At 54.5% G+C, this 17,862-nt stretch overlaps 1 protein-coding gene across 1 annotated transcript in view; it reads left to right on the top strand.

Moving 5' to 3' along the window:
* The window catches only part of LOC311204606 (hydrocephalus-inducing protein-like), a 39,801-nt gene extending 22,621 nt beyond the window's left edge, over positions 1-17,180 (top strand). The window contains exons 15-32 of the mRNA XM_084281008.1: positions 445-597; positions 1,742-1,980; positions 2,901-3,144; positions 5,369-5,512; positions 6,010-6,147; positions 6,864-7,177; positions 8,988-9,180; positions 9,423-9,632; positions 10,674-10,811; positions 12,087-12,264; positions 12,738-12,868; positions 13,543-13,676; positions 14,072-14,208; positions 15,021-15,148; positions 15,265-15,486; positions 15,845-15,994; positions 16,858-16,919; positions 17,008-17,180. Coding sequence (XP_084137134.1) covers positions 445-597; positions 1,742-1,980; positions 2,901-3,144; positions 5,369-5,512; positions 6,010-6,147; positions 6,864-7,177; positions 8,988-9,180; positions 9,423-9,632; positions 10,674-10,811; positions 12,087-12,264; positions 12,738-12,868; positions 13,543-13,676; positions 14,072-14,208; positions 15,021-15,148; positions 15,265-15,486; positions 15,845-15,994; positions 16,858-16,919; positions 17,008-17,143 — 3,051 coding nt within the window. The 3' untranslated portion in view covers positions 17,144-17,180. The remainder of the gene's footprint in view (positions 1-444; positions 598-1,741; positions 1,981-2,900; positions 3,145-5,368; positions 5,513-6,009; positions 6,148-6,863; positions 7,178-8,987; positions 9,181-9,422; positions 9,633-10,673; positions 10,812-12,086; positions 12,265-12,737; positions 12,869-13,542; positions 13,677-14,071; positions 14,209-15,020; positions 15,149-15,264; positions 15,487-15,844; positions 15,995-16,857; positions 16,920-17,007) is intronic.
* The last annotated feature ends 682 nt before the right edge of the window (positions 17,181-17,862 follow it).

Genomic DNA, 17,862 nt, shown 5'->3' with positions numbered 1-17,862 from the left:
ATCTCTGCTACCAAGAGCCTGCTTTGCTGGGGGCTCGTGCTGGTTTTCAGGGGGCAGCTTTGTGGGGGATGCGGAAGAAGTTACCGGCCAAGTGTGGCTGTCTGGAAGTCCTAGAGGACAGTTTGGGGCAAGATCCAGCGGGAAAAGGAGCGGGAGCAAGAAAAGGGGCAGGAGCAGGCATGGGGTAGAGGAAGGAGAGCTGAGCAAGGGGGAAAATACAAGTGTGGGGAGCTGGTTTTCTTTATCCCCCAGTAACAGGGGCCTGTGGCTTCCTGATGGGATCACTGTAGATCCCACACTTGCTCCAGGCCTTCTGCATCAGTGTTACAACACCTCAAACGACCGACAGCCGTAATCACCCTCCAGTCTAGGGGTGCCCTGAGAGCCATCTCTTCTTTAAACTTTCCCTTGCCTTTGTTTTTTTAATCTTCCCTACCTGGACAGGACATCAGCTTGAAGGCCGTTGGAGAGGGACCAGTTGTCCACGTGTATCCCAGCAAGATCGATTTTGGCGATATCCAAGTTCTGGCGGACGCTTCTCGCACTCTCTACCTCTCCAACCAGAGTGTTATCCCTGCGTCCTTCCGGGCAGAGGTGGTAAGTATCTGTGGGGATATTTCCCTACAGAAATGATGGCTCCATAGCAGCCTGGGACTTGATTTTTGCACGTGATGTTTCCATGTCGCTATCTGAGAGAGCAGCAAGGTATTCCACCGCAGCGCAGCAAGAGAAGCCCAGCACTGGGGGACCCCTCAGGGAGGCAGGGAGTTTTCCTGGATGGTTGAGCAGAAATTGATGCCAGGTCCTTTCCACAAGTTCTGGCTTTACATTGTGGGAGGTGTTTTGCTCTGAGCTGTGTATTTGGAGCTCTGAGATGAAGAGAAGCCCGTAGCCTTTTTCTCCTGAAAGGAGCATGGGTTTCCTGATCATCTCCCTGCTCTCTCTGCGTCTGTTTCAAGCTCCTCCTGGTGATGGAGACCATTGCTCTGCTGCCAGCTTGCTCCCTGTGAATGTGACTTTAGAAGGACTGGGGGGTCCAGTGCCCTGATCGCCCCATCTGTAAAGGGCAATCTGGAATAAACAAGAGGAAGAGAGAGGAAGCTGGGGCCGTGCCCACAGGGCACAGCTGGCAGGTTTCTTCCTGCTTGTTTCTTCATTGCCCCTCTGTAAACATTCAGAGCTGGATTTCCCGAAGCAGAGAGTGCCAGGGCACCTCACTGCGGCTGATGATCAGTGGGAACGGAGTGCTTCAGTCCTGGGGGGGCTGTTGGGAAGCACTGCCCAACTCTTGGGGAAAGAAGACTTTGGGCATCAGGATTTTGCTCAATCCGTTTGGCAGAGTTTATCCTTCAGGCTCTCGGCCGTATCCCCCGGCTGCGTGGCTGCTGCAGTGGGGTTTGAGCAGTCCTGGCCTTGAGCCTTTGTGCAAACCCGTCTGTGGGGAAGCCAGGAGAGATGCAGCTTGCCTTGGTGTGCTCTCCCAAGGGGAGGCTGGAGGGGAATAAAGCTTCTCCCGAGGATGAGCATCCCTTGGGCTGGGCAAAACAGGGTTAAAGAAGTGGGTCCGTTAAAGGAGGGTGCAATACAAGCTCCAGCATAGTTGCTGTTTCCAGACGCTTGGATTTAGGGAAACGAAGCCTTTATGGATTTACCCTCATGTCTTTAGTCCTTTCTCCTGCACCCCAGAAGAGAGCAGGGTCCGTGGTGTCCGTGCTCACTTAGCGTCTGCCGTGTCTTACAGGCTGGCAAACGCTCGCGCTGCAGGATTGAGCCCAGTAAAGGAGTGATCCCCCCCGAGACCAAGGTGGCTGTGACTGTCATAGCAAACTTGGATGACATTGAACAATTCAAGGACAAGGTGATCGTGTCCATAGAGAACAGCCACAGCTACAACGTCCTGATCCGGGCTTTCGGCATTGGCACCACCATCGTCACGGACAAACCACTTGCTCCGGAGCTCAACTTGGGCCCCCACTTCAGGTAAGTTATCTCTCTGCTCCGGGCTCTGCCGTGGGCCCAGCAAGGAGGAGTTCTGCTGAAATCCTTGGGGCCGGTTCTCCTCCAGCACTCCAAGTTCTGGCTCGGTGCCACTGAAGCCCCAGGAACTCCTTTAGAAATGTTTTCTGGGCGGTTTTCAAGTTGTTAGATTCCCTCAGAAAGCCACTGAGCCAGACACCAGTTGGGAAATGGTTCCCAACTTGCCCTGGGTCAGAATCCATGTATTTTCTGGCTTGATGGAGTAAAGATTTGGAAGAAAACAGCAGGTTCCAGAAGCCTCCAGCAGGGAAACGTGACATTACAAGTAGAAACACAGTACACAGTACTTTTGCAGTAGCCTTGCTGGCTTCTTCACTGGCTGTGGAGTATCGTCTGGCAGCGGGAGAGAACCTTGGCAGTAGCTTGTTAGCAACTCCTTGGCTAAGTTACCAGCACTGTTTGGTTTCCCTTCTGCCCCAGGGAGTCCGGGAGGAGCAGCAGAATTTGTCTTTGCCCTGTATCATCTCTGAGCTTGCTGTCTCTCTCCTGTCCCCTGCCAGGCTGCTCTCTATCAGATGTAGATACTCTTTCCTCCCTTCTCCTGCCTGTTTTCCTTGCTGTCTCTTCCGCCAGCTGCCACAGCACGGAGCAGCCATGGTGGCTGCAGGACCGGCCCTGAATGGAGGAGAAGTCTCCTGAGGTTGGGTGGGTTGGTCTGCGCAAACAGACCGGCTGCTGGATGCTGATAAACTTAGGGGCAACCAGGGTCTGGCTCTTGGTGTAACTTTGAGCTGGGTCAGTGGTTTTGGAGGTGGATTTGTTGCTGGGTGAGTGGTCAGATAAGGCCAGCGGGGCACTGAAGCCAGGTGGGTGCTGGGAAGAGGCAGTTCCTGAGCCATTTTCCATCTCTGCTTCTCTTCTAGCCTACGTCCCTGTTGTTACCGCTTCAAGATAACAAACGCAGGACGACGCATCCATCATCTCTATTGGAGAATGGAAGGTTCCCCCCCATCTCCCCGTCGTGATTGTCTCCCTGCCATCCAAACCAAGGGCAAAGGTTCCTCCAGACCTGCCAGTCCCGTGTTTAAGATTCAACCTCTGACAGTGGAGCTGATGCCAGGCCAGACTGTGGAGATGACTCTGGAAGGCTCCTCCAGCACTCCTCAGGTGAGGTCCCCCCCGGGTGCTGAGCTTTCCCCATCGCATCACCTCCACTGGGGCTTCTCCTGCAGCCCCTTGACTTCTCCCTGGGAAGATGAACAAGTGCTTTCAAGAAAATATCTCAACGCCCCGAGTGACCATGTCAGCACCAGTTGCACTCCTTGCTGGCCACCATCAGTTCCCAAGGGTTTTTTTTGGGGTGTTTCTATAGCTACCATCAAGGCAACTTGCCCATACCAAAATAGGGGCTGAAGGAACAGGGGCAAACGGTGGGTTACAGGGAAGGAAGGGCAGAGAAAATAAGTTAGGCTTAGCCTAGGAGCAAAGGCAGGGAGTGGATTGAGAAACCGCGAGGTAATTTCTCTGGGGGAAGCAGGGAGTAAAACAAAGGCCCTGGGAAGGGAGGGGAGCGTCTGGGAGCAGCGTTTTTTTCCCTCTACAGACAAACATGGGCAGAGGGCTTGCTTAGAGCCCAGTCCTGGAGGAGAAAAACGAGCCCAGCGCAGCAGCCAGAATGGTGGGAGTGATGTTCTCCATGAGGGAAGCTGCTCCCAGGGATCATTAGAATTGACAGTTCCACTTGTATCAGTATTCCCAGAACAGCTCACCCCAGGCTCTTGGCCGGCCCCGTGTCCCAAGGGCGGTCAGGTCCGGCAGCACCCTTGGATGGCAGCTCAGAGCGGGGGTAGCTCAGCGGGATCACTGTGTCGTCTTCTTCCTGGCCCCTTCTTTCCAGGGGAAGCTCTGCAGAGGAGCTGCCAGCTAAGCCTGGGGCGCATTCCCTCGCTCCAGGCCCACTGGGCACAGATGTTTAGGCGAAGGTGGAATAAATCTGCATGAAGCTCCTGCTGTGTTTTGAAAGGTGTTTTGAAAGGGTTGCCTCGGCGGAGGCTCCAAGATGTGATTCCCGGCTCAGTTGGTTGTGGTGGGACTGTCCCCGTGCAGTTGTGAGTCCCGAGGTTTTGCTGAGGTGGAGAAAAAGGTCCAAGAAAGAAACTAAAATGCTTAGGGCATTGGAGAGGGTGTCTTGCCTGGAAATCTTGAGAAGGGCACTGGGAAGCCCTGTGAAGGGCACCTGTGAGGCAAGAGCATGGGGAGCAGATGTAGCTTTGGGTCTTGAGAAGTTGGTACTCTTGAGGTTGGTCAGAAGCCCAACTCCCTGCGGTGCACGTAGAACCCAAGAGTTGTGAAGGCTGTAGGCTCCCGGGAGGAGTTGGCTTGTGGAGCTGTACCAGAGGGGGAAGAGTGCAGAGAAGGGCAACCAGGCTGGTGAAGGGGCTGGAGGGCAAATCCTACGAGGAACGGCTGAGGGAGCTGGGGATGTTTAGCCTGGAGAAGAGGAGGCTGAGGGGAGACCTTATCACCACCTACAACTACCTGAAGGGAGGTTGTAGAGAGGTGTGCGATGGTCTCTTCAGCCAGGTGACAGAAGATAGAACAAGGGGAAATGACATGAAGCTGTGCCAGGGCAGGTTTAGATTGGATATTAGAAAAAAATATTTTACTGAAAGAGTTGTCAGGGCCTGCAACAGGCTGCCCAGGGAGGTGGTTGAGTCACCATCCCTGGATGTGTTCAAAAAAAGGGTAGATGAGGTACTTAGGGATATGGTTTAGCATAGGATGGGAATGGTTGGACTCGATGATCTTCAGAGGTCTCTTCCAACCTTGTGATTCTTGTGAAGAGTGGAGGGGGAGGAACCTGGGGAAGTAGAACCATGAGAAATCAAGGGAATGGGTTACCCAGCAAGGCTGTGTAAGCCCCTGGATCCCTGGCAGGGTTCAAGGCCAGGTTGGATGGGGCTTTGGCCTGCCTGGTCTAGGGAGGGTGTCCCTGCCCATGGCAGAGGGTTGGACCTAGATGATGTTTTCCGGCATGATGATCATGCTGAGCAGCAGGGCACATCGTGGCGATAACAGTTTGCGGGGGGAGGCGGATTATTCCAGTTCCACCTGACTTTGTGGGTGCCTTTTGTGGACGTTGGGGTGTAGCACTAAGGATTTTGGGAGAGCAGAATAAGTAGGATGGAGCATGAAGAGAGGACTACCAAGGAGACCAGTGACTGTAGCTTTATGGCAGTGTAATAGTTGTGGAGGGTTGATGGCCAAGATCCCATGGCATGGGTTTATCCAGGCTATCAAATTCCTTCTGTGTCCACGGCTTGCAAATTCCATGGTGTTTTCTGGGCTCCCTGCTGGCACTTGGTGGGTGACGTGTGACTCTTGCCCACAGGTAGTGAAGGAGCGGCTGGTGTGTCATGCCAACGTGGGGAACCAGTTTGGGAAGAGAAAGATAATGCAAGTGGCTGTCACGTGCGAGTTCATTGCTCCCACCCTGCAAGTGTCGCCCAGAGCAATGTCTTTCCGGGTGGAGAAGGTAGGTCTCTGGGTTGGGTCCTGGTGTTTAGTAGCATGGCTGAGGACTGAAAGCCCACGGAGGGGTGTGATGGCCTTCAGGGAAGGAAGTTAAACATCTTCTCCAAGTCCTCAGGGCTTTGCCATTGGTTTGAGCAGGACCAAGCTATTGCCATCAACACTGAGATCATTATTTCTCCCCTGTGGGGTTGGGGACCATCTCTCCAGCTCTATTTTGCCTTTCTTGAGCTGGAGGCAGAATCGAGCTGCTGAGCCCATGGCCAGGTGTGTGGGACCCACAAGAACAGCATGGGCCTCTCACAGCCATCCTCCTGTGTTGGGACTGGGGCGGGAGAGCAGGTCGCTGTGGCCGAGCGATGCCAAACGCCCTCCTCACCCCCCAAACCCCCCGTGAGGTGGTCTGTGAGCAAAGCGACCGTGTTTTTAGAGGTGGGACTGCTTAACTTCACCGAAGGGCGGTGAGTCACCCCCCTCCCTGTTTTTTCCCCTTGTCTTTAGCAACCCAGCGATGTCCTGAGCCTTCAGTACAAGCCTCTCTCTTTAAAAAACACCTCCTCCCTGCCGCTCAGCATCGTCCTGATGGTAGAGCAACCCTTCTGGGTCTGCAGTGCGTCCCAGCAGCCCCTGCCAGACCAGGTGAGCAGCCCCAGACCTTCCCGCTGGTGGGGTTTGAAGAGGGAGGGGGGTGGGGGTGCGTTTCCGTTGGGAAGCCCTCCAGGAGAGGTGGTTATTCCTTTGAATTGGCAGTCAGTTGGCATGAACAGCATCAGGTTTGAAAAGCAGAGAAAATACCACCTCAATTGGGGAAATACCTCCTGGCTCTAAGACAACTCGGAGCAGGAACCTAGGTGTGGGCCAACCGTGAGGTGAAGGTGTCTCTTGGAAGCCCTCCTTGGGTGACCTGAAGAGCTGCTTGCTCTCTTTGAGGGCAGCTCTGCCCTTGGGAAGGCCGAGGCGCTTGTCACCTGCGCTGCTGGCGGTGGGAGGTGTGAGACATGGGCTCTGCTAGAGACATGTTGGAAGCACGGCCACCGTTGCCATGCAGGTGATGAGCCCTCTCCAGGCTGAGGGCACAGTGCCCTAGGGCTCATGTTGAGTGTGAAGACAAAGGGGTTCCTCTAGAGTCAGGGCACGCCAGGATTTATTTCCCTCTTCCATTATGGGTGTAGAGCACAAGGGGGTGAGCCTGAGAGTCTCAGAGAAGAACGTTGTGCTGCATGGTCAGGGGCACGTTATAAAGAAAATGAAGGCTGAAGCAAGAAGCCCACGTTGGGGTTGCACTTTGAACACTGAGGCGTTTTGTGCTCGGAACTTCATCACACCAGTGGTTAATACTCGTCATCTTCTTGCAGCCCATAAAGCTGGGGACCGGGAAGGAACTTAATCTCTCCATCGGGTTTAACCCTGCTTTTGAAGAGGGTTGGAATAGTTGGGAAGCAGGGAAAACTCTGAAGATACAGTTTCCTGAGCACCCTCATGAGGAGCAAGTCACCATTCGGGGAGAAGTCTTCTTCCCAAATCTCCATATCCAGACCACAACCTTGGACTTTGGCTGCGTCTTGAATGACACCGAACACGAGCGCCACATTCAGATGACCAACTGCAGCCCGCTGCCCGTCCAGTACCACTGGCTGTTCCTGGTGGACGACTCCACAAGCCACCTGAGGTACGTGCACCTCTCCTTGAAGCTCTTCGTCCGCTGTCCCGTTTGTCCTTTGCAAAGCCTGAGATGGTTTGTGTAGCATCCGACAAATCCCTTTCACTTTCCCTTGTGGAAAAAGCACCTCCCAGCTTCAGGCAGGGAAGGTGCCCAGGGAGTGGGGCTTCTCCACAGCTTGAGGTGGGGATTTCCATGGCTCGAGGCAAGCGCCACCTTGAACTGAGTTCTCATGTGTTCTGCTGACCATGGCATTCACACAGCGGCTGTTGTGTGTGTTCCGGCGCTCGTTGTGTGTTGTGTGTTCCGGCGGGTTCTGCTGCGGCTTTGGGTGCAGCAGTAGGTGTCAGTAGGAGGACTTGTCCCCACGTCCCTGGGCACCAGGGCCACCCAGTGCTGGCCTGTGCTTTCCAAGCCCAAGAGCAATCTCTCAGTTGTGCTGTAGCGCATCTCTAAAGGCGTTTTCGAGCGGTTCTTCCCGCTGTGGCCTCTCTTGCATAGGTCAGAAGTTGACTCTGGGCAGTTTAATTGCAGCAGCCAATGGTTTTTCCATACCGCCCCGGGAAACGGAGCGAAGTTACCCATTGAGGGGCAGCTCTTCCGAGTCCTAGAACAATTGGCTTTGCTGGACGCAAGCCCGCAGGTGCTGGTTCTTCCAGCAGATGCCGAGTCACCCAGCTCTGTTGCCTTGAGGGTCGTGAGTGTCCTTCTGGCAGGATCCTCTCCTCCAAAGGGTTTGGCATTGCCCCTTTGCTGGCTCGTTAGCGCTGTGGCCATTTAGGACAGCTCCCTTTTCTGCTCCGCATGTTAATTAAGCGGTAATGTGCTCAATCAGGGTCCCTCAGGAGACACCATGTGATCCTTGTGGCAGAGCTGGAAATGAAGACGGTCTCCAAGCTATTAACACCTCACATTGCTCATTAAGAGCCCCGCAGAAGGGCAGCATGTCAGATCTATTTTTCTGGTCCACGTTAAGCACTGTTGGTATTGTAAATTATCAGATGAAACTAACTGGGTCTGACATGGAGGGAATCAACCGTCAGGGCTGGTGACGGTGAGATGGATAGAATGGTGGTCAGACCGGTGTGTGGCTGGAGAGTCTCCAGGCGCTCCCGGTGTGTGTGTCCCATTGGCACAGGCACCTCCCTTCTCACCCAGAAGAAGTCAGGCTGCCCGAAGGCAGCTGAGGTACCTGGGTGTCCCGTGCAGTGCTGGGCTCTGTCCAGTTGAGGCACAGCAGGCTGGAGGCTCCAACCCATCCCAGCCCCGGCTCCATCCCAGCCCCGGCTCCATTCCAGCTCTGGCTCCATCCTGCCTTGTTACACGTAGAGAAAGCCACCAGCGTCGCTGCTTGCTCGTACCGACCCGCGGCTGTGGGTCACTCTTGGGGAGATGTTCTGCATCAGTGTCTGGCTGAGCCACAGAACTTCTTGCCGTGGCTCTGCAGGTGGGGAAGGCACGGTCTGGGGTGGCAGGTGCTTTTGGGAGGGTGCTGCTGGGTCTGTACCAGCCCATGGCTGCCTGGCTCTGTCCCTTTGCCCTCCAGTCTGGGCTTGTTGCAGGGTTCGTGTGTGTCTCCCTTTGCTGCCACGCTCCCCACCCCGGTGAGGTGTTCACCCCTGTCCCCATCTGCTGCTCCTTGCACCCGGCTGCCGGCACCGCCGCTATACCGGCATCGTCCCCAAGCACTGACCTGCTCTGACCCACTTATGGAGCTGCTGAGCTCCCACCTTGGTGCCGGATCCTGCCAAGGAGCTGCTCCTGCTGCCCTCCCTCCTTCCCACTGCAGCTCCACCATCAAAGCTTTGTTGTTTTCCAGGTTAACTCCTCCAACACCAAATTCTTTCACAAAAGCCAAACCACCAAAGGAGGAGGGAGCTCAGCTGGAGTGCCCAGCACCTTCAGAGAGCATCCTCGGGAATGGGAGTGTGGAGGAGCCACTTGAAGCCCTGGCAGGGGTGGGGGATTCTGTCCCACAGCCACCAGATGCAGATGACACCCTGGAAACAGAGGTAGGTGATTTTCTACACCTCCCACCAGCGTTGCCTCCCCCAGCTTACGCATTCATTACTGAGTATGGGAGAAGATTTTCCCCATGGTCTTTCCACTTTTAGGCAGGGTGGCTGCAGGATGAGACTGGGTTTGAGGAAGAGGCCCTCCAGCCATGTCTGTCCTTTGCTGCAAGCAGTGGCTCCCTCCTCTCCTGCACCCATTTCCACACCTGATGTCTCAGTGTCTCTTCCCCTTCCTCCAGGTTTTCCACATCCTGCCGCTGTACGGCGTGCTGCAGCCGGGCGAGAGCGAGCGGGTCAGGGTCACCTTCTCTGGCCATGCAGACATCATTGCCCGTGTCACGGCGCTGTGCCGCGTGGAGGGAGGCCCGACCTATGAGGTTGCGCTGCGTGGGGAGGCCTCGCTCATCCACTACCTCCTGGACAGCACGGAGATGGACTGCGGGCTGCAGGTACCAGGCGCTTCTCTTGGCAGGAATCCTCGAGACCATCCCTGGCAGGTGGCTGCCCACCGAGGTCCAGGACTCTCACTGGCTTCTTTGGTTGTTTGGCTTGGAGGTGCAGCTTTGGGGTGACAGGTCCTGTGTCCAAGCTGGTTTTAATGGTCATCTCCATTGCCCTTCCTGAAGCTGGGAATCCCTCCTCTTCAACGAACTCTGGCTCCCAGGGCAGGCGGTGATCTCCAGGGAGTTGTGCCCTGAGACATCCATCTGCAGATCCGCTCCCGGATCCTGGGGTCCAAGGAGATGGTCTCTTTCAGTACTCTCCATAGACCAGACCACGGTGGGCTGGCCATGCTGGATGGGGCGGTTGCCTTGATCTGTCCTGAATTTCCTTGAAGCCTTTGCAGAGGCTCTGCTCCATCCAGGGCTCCATCCAGGGCTCCATCAATCCGAGAAGCGGGGGAAGTCCGAGGGAACTAAGCTCACTGGAGATGGATCAGAGACTGAATAGGGGCTCGGCCAAGAAGGTCCTTGGCACTAGTTAAGGGTTGCTGTCCAGACCACTGAGCACCCCCAGCTCAAGGGGGCTGGTAACAGAAGAAGCTTCCTGGTGGGAGCCATGGTCCTCCTTTGTGTTTCAGCTGGCTGTCAGATGACGCCTTAAAGTGCTGAGGACTTGTATCTTAAAATCCTAGAACAGTTTGGGTTGGAAGGGACCTTAGAGGTCATCTTGTCCACCTTCACTGAGCAGGGACATCTTCCACTAGGTCAGGTTGCTCAGAGCCTCATCCAGCCTGACCAGATGTTTCCAGCAGTGGTCATCTGTTTATTACTGAGCTTTTTGTGGTGGTTGCTGCACCTCTGCGCGCTGCCATAAATACCTGCGTGGGTTCCTCAGGTTGGCCTGGGAGAGTCAGGTGCCCGTCCCTCCTCTTCCTCTGCCTCTCTCTTGTGTTGTGTCCATCGGCTCTCATCCCAGTGTCAGCAGGAGGAGATTGCCAACATCCAGATGTGTGTCCTCAGTTTCCCGCCCCTCTGTCTTCTCTCCAGCTGTTTACCGAAGTCACCAAATCAGAGGTCACCCTGCGGAACAGCGGGAAGATGGGATTCACCTACGTGGTGCTGAGCCCCAGCACGGCCACCGCGGACAGTCCTCAGCCTGGCGTGCCCCTGGTCCTGCCCAGCACCGTGAGTAGCACGAGGGGTTGACGCTGGCTCCACATCAGGCTGCCCAGGAGGGGGTTATAGGGGAGGAACAAAAGGTTGGGCAAGCAGAGTCCTAGTTGTACCAGGTGAAGTTGTGCTGGTAGCGGCACTGGAGCGGGATGGTGCAAGGTCTCCTGAGCATCTCCTTCCCCTCAGGGTTGGGTGGTGGGACAGGACTTCCTCCAGGTCCCTGCCTGCCTCCTGTCAGCACTAAGGACATAAATAGTCCCTCTCTTGGGCACGCAGCTCCTGTGTCGGAACTCGCGCCGGCCCCTCGCTTCTCCAGCTCGTAGCATCCCCTGTCCCAGTGCCTGGGTTCTGCCTGGATCCCTCAGCTGAAGCAGCATTCCTATCCGTGTCCCTCCTGGCAATGGGAAGAGGAGGCCAAATGGCTTTCATATGTCCTCGTGCTAGTCTCCAGGGGTGTCACTGCTCCAGAGGACACGGCTCTGCTTGGCCCTGGGCAGTTGCTGCTGTGCAAGCAGCTTGGCAGGACTTGCTTTTGCAGATGCCGTGTTGGGAGCTGGAGTCCGGGGCTCCGGGGACCAAGAGGCAGGATGTGTCCTGCTCAGCAGCTTCTCCCTGCGGCGTGGGGGGGCGAGCAGGGAGCTGAAGGTCCAGCCCAGTGAGCTGAGAAGAGCTGTGTCTGTGCCCTGTCCCCTGAGCAGTGTTGCCACCTGTTTGTATTGGCTCTCAACCTGCTTGGCATGAGCCCAACTCCAGGCTCAGACAGCTCTTCTCTAGGAGCCCAGTGAGGAGGGGATTTGTGGGGAACCCCTTCATCCCTGGAGCTCGTCCGAGCCTCTGCCTCTGCTTTTCCAGGGGTGTAAGTTTGCAGGTCACTGTGAGTCTAGATCGTGCCATGTACCCTTGGTGTAACCACCCAGGCAGGAGCTGTTGGTTGGGCTCATGAGTAAGAGGTCAGGCTCTTGGACACCAGCCTGGGAGCCACTGCAGTGCCGTGACAGGAGCTGCTGGCCCTGCTGAGAGTTTGGGCACGCCGCTCCTCCTCCACAGCAGCTGGCAGAAGGGCTTTTCTTTGCTGCTTGGGTCTGGCAGAGGGTGGGCAGTGTTGGCAGGAGGACAAACCACAGCCCGGTGTAGGAGACTTGAGCTTTTGGGTGCAGGGAAGCTGGAAGGCGATGTGTTGTGTGAGAACCTGCAAGGTGCCTTCTCATCTCAGCTTACCGGTGGTCTGAGCCACCCCTCCGCCAAGCCCTCTGGTTGAATTCCCCTCCTCTTCTTCCACACCTCCAGGGTTACATTGGACCTGGCAGAGAGCAAGTGCTCACTGTCTATCACCTGCCGGGAGTGCCTGGAGTCTTCTGCAGGACCTTCCAGATCCAAGTGGGTCACCTGGAGCCAGAAGAGATCAGGCTGAAAGGAGAGGGGAATTTTCCCAGGATTTATTTGGACCTTCCGAGGAGAATCAAAGGTGAGCACTGTCTGACTGCTCCTCGGGAAGGTCCCCTGGGGGTCTTTTTCTGTCCCCCTGTGTCGTCATGCTCATAGGGCAGCTCACACCCACCTCCACCAAGCCTGGAGGTTTCAGGGCTGTTGTTCTTCTGGTTGCTTTCTAGAAGCACATGGGCTTTGCTCCAGAGAGCCATCCTGGCCAGTGTCATCTGTTGGTGGCCTGGATAAAGGGGACAGCTAGAAAGCAGTGTTGGGGAAAGCTGTAATGTGGGCTGGCAGGGATTTGGGCAGGGGTGGGGGGGATGAGATGCTCCCTTGTGTGGAGGAAGATGGGTGGGAGAGAACATAGAAGAAAAGCAGCATCCTCTTTCCATGCGTTGCTGGAGGAATGTGTTTGTGGGAAGGGCCAACGCTGGGGGTGTGGAGCTTCCCAGCTTTAACGGGGACGCCGCTGCGCCCACACTTCTATTTGTGGCTGTTTTCTTCCTTCAGGAAATGAGAACTATGAGCACATCCTCAAAGAGGCAAAAGAAAAGCTTGGAGGAGGCAGCCAGAGAGACGACGCGGTGGTTGTCGGGGAGGCCACGGCCAGCGAGCCACCCATGGACGACTCTGGCACTGTGGTGAGACCGGCTGCTGCCCTGTTTGGCAGGGGCCACCCTCTCCCTGTGTCACTTGTCCCCCTTGCAGCTGGCTCCCCTGGGCTGGCCACAAACATGGGGCTCCTCTGGTAGTAGTCCTTCCCGTGGGTGCCTGAGCTTCCTGAGTGCCCGAGTGGGAGGTCCTGAAGACTGTGCTCAAGCAACTGAGATGTGTCTCCAAGAGCTGTCAGCGCTGATGTGGTTCCCTCATGGAGAGAGCTTTTGTCTGAGCTGCCCTGGCAGCAGCTGGGGACAGGCAGCTAGTTGGAGCTCTGGCAGGTCCTTGACTTGTTTGGTCAGATCAGCTTGCATAAGGGTGGCTGAGCAGGCGAAGGTGCTGGAGTTCATCTCCCTTCAGATATGGTCCTGGCAGATTCTGAGCAGCTGGACAGAAGGACCCCATCATAGACTGTATTGGCAGGGACATCCAGAGGCCATCTACCCCCTGCAGCGAGTAGGGACACCTTTAAGTAAATCAGGTTGCTCAAAGCTTCATCCTTGAACGTCTTCAGGCATGAAGCCTCCACCACCTCCTTGGGCAAGCTGTGCCAGGGTCTCACCACCCTCAGAGTGAAGGACTTCTTCCTGCTTCTTACCAAGAGCAGGGTGGGATTAACTTGCCTTTGCTAACCAGCCACTGTCTTTGTTTTCCTCAGCTGGACGTTGGGCTGCAGATGGAGATGGAGAACATGCTGATGGAGCAGCACGCCCTGGAGCAGCAGAAAGCTCTCTCCTCCGGTTCCCCAGAGGACGCTGCCTTTGACCAGTGTGCTCGTCGGAGGCTTCTCAAGTTAGTAGGGCCCCTGTGCTCTGATGGTAGCGCACAGTGGTGCGCCCCTGCTCCTGGGAGCTCCTTGTCTCTGGGAATAGCTGGGGACTTGAGAAGGGGGTTGGTCCTGACAGTTTGGACGTGCTACCAGTGAGCAGCCTGAGGACTTTTTTCCAGTGGCTTTTCACAGCAGAGGAGTTGTGCCCAGTGTCTGTTTAAACTCATTTTATTCTAAGAACCTGTTAGTAGCTGATAAAAGCTTGGACCTGGGTGCCCCGTGACGTACCAAAGTCTTCTTAGCAGAAGATCAGACCTTGGGCTTCATGGGCTGGAGTTTCTGCAGCAGTGACTACAGAAGCACCTGCTTTGTTTGCATCCTCCTCCACCTTAAGGACTCTCCTTGCTTCTCCTTCCAGAGTGGAGCTGCCCGAGTACATCCTGGACTTTGGCCACGTCGTTCTTGGTGACATCCACAGGCACGTCGTGAAGATCACCAACCCCGGGCAGCTCCCCGCGTCCTTCTGCGCCGACGGACGGGCTCTGTGTGGCACCGGTAACCCATGCTGGAGAGACTTCCCGCGGGCTTGAAGGACCTGTCTCTGACAGATGAGCTGGGGCCACGGGGAAGGGTTTTGAGTGCTCTTTTGCATCGTTTTCTCTTCCTTCCTCCCCCTGCTCGGTGCTCTGCAGCCGGAACTCTCCTGTCCCGCAGTGTCCAGCCACCTGGGCTGCCCTGACGCTTCATTGCGGGGGCTCCATGGGCTGATCACCTTGGTCACCTCTCAGCATCTTCTGCTCTTGGCTACCAGGAGCATCTCCTGAGTGTCTTTGTGCGCTCCATGAGCTTGTGTTGGGAGCAGACGGGACCCTTGGTGCTTTGGAAGTGCTTTGTTTAGAGTTCGTAATGGCACAGTGCTGCTTTAGCCTCTCTTGAGACAACAGCCTGTGAGGTCAAAACAGGCTTTCAAAACAGGTCCTTGAGGACCATCAGATGGTGACTTGCTGCGTCTGAAGGGTGGTCAGGTGTCTCCTCTAAATTGTCTTCCAAGCAGCACCACAGCACAGGGGAATCTTCCCTGGAGGTTCTTTGGAGAGATCTGCGCATCCTTCCTGGGGGCCTGGTGAAGGAATTGCTGGTGCTCCTCAGCTGATGGGTTTCCGTTTTACCCTGCGGGTCTTGAATTCAGGCTGTGAAATTCCTTTCCCTTTGAGCGGTGACAAGAGAGAAGGAGTGGCAGTCTTCTCTGGAGACACAAAGGGTCCTTCTGCCTGACAGTCCTGTGGACACCCATATGGTCTGAAGATACTTGTGACCAATTTCACGATGCTGGTGTATCTCAGCTGCTTTATTTTCACCCATTCAAGGTTTTAGTGTGGATCTGGGCTGCGTGAAGAACCTGCCCTTCTGTGAGACCGAGACCTTTGAAGTGCGCTTTGACCCGCAGAGTGCCAACCTGCCGGTGGGAGAAGTGAATGTTGTCCTGCCCATCAAGGTAGTGTATTCTTCCTCATCTCCTTGTGCCAGCACGGCCTTTTGAGGCAGCTGTCAGGTTGGGGGCAGCAGCAGATGTTGCCTGGACCTTCAGCTGGATGCTCTGCCCCTCACTAGGCAGAAGAAGGCCCCACATTTCCCATCCGTCTGCGTGCCAGTGTGGCTGAGCCATCCGTCTGCGTGTCCAGGGACAGACTGGAGTTTGCTGCTGTCCAGTGTGGACAGAGTCAGGAAGAAACCATCCAGCTCAACAACCAACTCCAGGTCCCCTGTTCCATCACCGTGAATGAGCCCATTGTGAAAAGGAGGAAGAGACGACGCGGGACACGTAACTTCTCGGTTGGGTTTTCTGTGCCTCTCGTGCCTTTTCTGCTGCTGTGGGTGCCTCACCGCATGGGGACGGCTCGTGGGAGGGAGATTGGAGGGTATGGAGCAAGGCTGGTTCACCTGGACTTGTTGAGCAGCTGATGCTTTGCTTCTCTGCCACCTTCACCCATTCGTCCTCCTCCAAGGACGGTGCCTGCCCGTCTGCCTGCCCTGCCCACAGGTTTTCCCTCCAGTTCTAGGCTGTAGTGGCCACATCTGATCTGGATGTGGGTGCTCTTGGCGCCGTGATGGTGTCTCAGAGCACTGTGGGAACTTGAGGGTCTGTCTTCACAGCCCAAAGAGACCTCACAAGGTTCCTTCCTGTGCCCAGGTGGACAAGTATCTTCCACTGTACATTAAACAAAAGCTGCTCCAGCAGTGGAAGAACAAGCGCTGTGTCTTCCAGGTGCTGCCCTCGGCCGGGACCCTGACTCCGGGACAGCGCTACAACGTGCGAGTCAGGTTTACACCCCGGAAAGAGGTGAGATTGACGTGCAGAAAATAGACTCTCTAACTTGCTGAGAAGTATAAGCTGCATCCGAGTCCTCATCCTGTTCCTGCAGCCGAGGGGGAGGCTTAAAACTATCGTTCAGATCCTGTTCTGGTACCTGGTAAATTTTATCGGGTCTGGTACACCTCTGCCCTATACTGCACGTCGAGCAACACCGCCTCAGTTTACCTTTGTGTTTTTTATTCTCCCTCTCGAGTGCTAGTACCATAGGATCTTGTGGTGGGACTAATCCACACTCCCTTTGCCACTCTGGATGGTGTTGGAGGGTATAAAACATATCCAGATATGTAATTTCATCCCATTTTCCTTCTCTTCTTAGAAATAACATCAATTGTAATAAGGTGTTATAATCTAATGTTCCATTGAGCCCCATCTTCTAATTTATCCCAAGGCCACTACTGATTACAATATTTCATAACTGTTTTCTTATTTTCAGTGCCTCCTGATCCCACCAATTCCTTCCAGTGGGCTAGCACACACCCTAGGGGATTCTTCTTAGAGGCTCCACTTTGATTGTTACCCATCATTTTAGGATTAGACTGCGACGGTTACAGTTTGATCCTTCCCTTTCTAGTACTTTCTGTGGGGATGTAGGGGGAAAACTGCGCCTGCGCGTTTCCAAAAACACAGTTAGGTGAACACGCAGTCAAGCAGCAGAGCAGTACAAAGTGGCTGGTGCTGGTGGGGGTGAGACCCCAATTCCCTTGCCTGAATCACAGGATGCGCCTACAACTCCACGAGTGGTAGATGTTCCTTTCTACAGCACTATAGCCAGGCAGTAGGGACAATGTCCTTGCTATGGCTGTAGTGGTATATTGTCCCCTTGTCCTTAGACTTACAGGTTGTCATCGCCTTTCAAACGAGTGCGGCTTTACCCACCGGAACAACCAGACAGGTGGGTGTTACTGAGACTAAAAGGTCTCTTCAAGCTCAGATAATTTAGAAAGAATCTAAATTTTCCTTTTCTGTTGTTTTAATTCTAGGCAGAGGACCCAGGCTTCTGCTCCAGCTGATGCGGATATGTGGGAGCGACGCTTTAAAATGGAATGTTTTGTATTGTCAGCACTTATTATTATTTTTATTATTTTTCTTATTGTGTCTTTTTTATTGTTGTTATAGTTGTGCATAGTAATAAAGTTTTGTTTTTGTTCAGTTATACAGTTCTGTGCACTGAAAAAGATTAGTTTTGTTTAGTTAATCAAGAGTTTCTATCTGTATCTCTATTGGACATCAGGGGGAGAAAGTTGCTACACCACGTGACTCATAACTTTATAGTAGACAAAGAAGGGATATGGTTCACAGTAACTTTGCATGCGATTCACCACATCTTGGATCAATTAGATTAGACACGGTGGAAATATTTCATTTCCCACATATTCCTTTCTCTTAGTTTTATTGCTCTTCGAGATCTGTATTAAGTTTTTGATCTCAACCTTCATCTAATATCTACCACAAGTTCCAACCAATCTCTTCACAGGGATTCGGGACTACAAATTGGGGCCCTTTACTTAGTTTACAGTAACTTGATTTCACAATCACTCACTCATGCACACCACAGCAAACACCAAGATTTACGCCAGACAGCAAGTTTTACGACAAACAGTTGACATTCTATTAATTAATTGTCTGTTAAACTCTATCTACATCCATCCCCTCAGCATTATTGCATGTCACTGAATCACTGGTACCAGCAAGCAGCCCCAGCCCAGGCCCCTTCCCGGGCTCAGCGGGGCTGTCGCCCGTCGTGGTTCACCGCCCGTGGTCCCTGCGGTGCCGGCACGTTCTGGGCAAACTGGGAATCCGCTTCAATGGTGGAGCGTTCCCAAAGGTGGTTTGAA

The sequence above is a fragment of the Gallinula chloropus genome (genome assembly GCF_964237585.1).
Source record: "Gallinula chloropus genome assembly, contig: HAP1_SCAFFOLD_104, whole genome shotgun sequence".
NCBI classification, from domain to species: Eukaryota; Metazoa; Chordata; class Aves; order Gruiformes; family Rallidae; genus Gallinula; species Gallinula chloropus.
The sequence above is the reverse complement of the archived record's forward strand: the minus strand, read 5'-3'. Positions and strand labels throughout refer to the sequence as shown.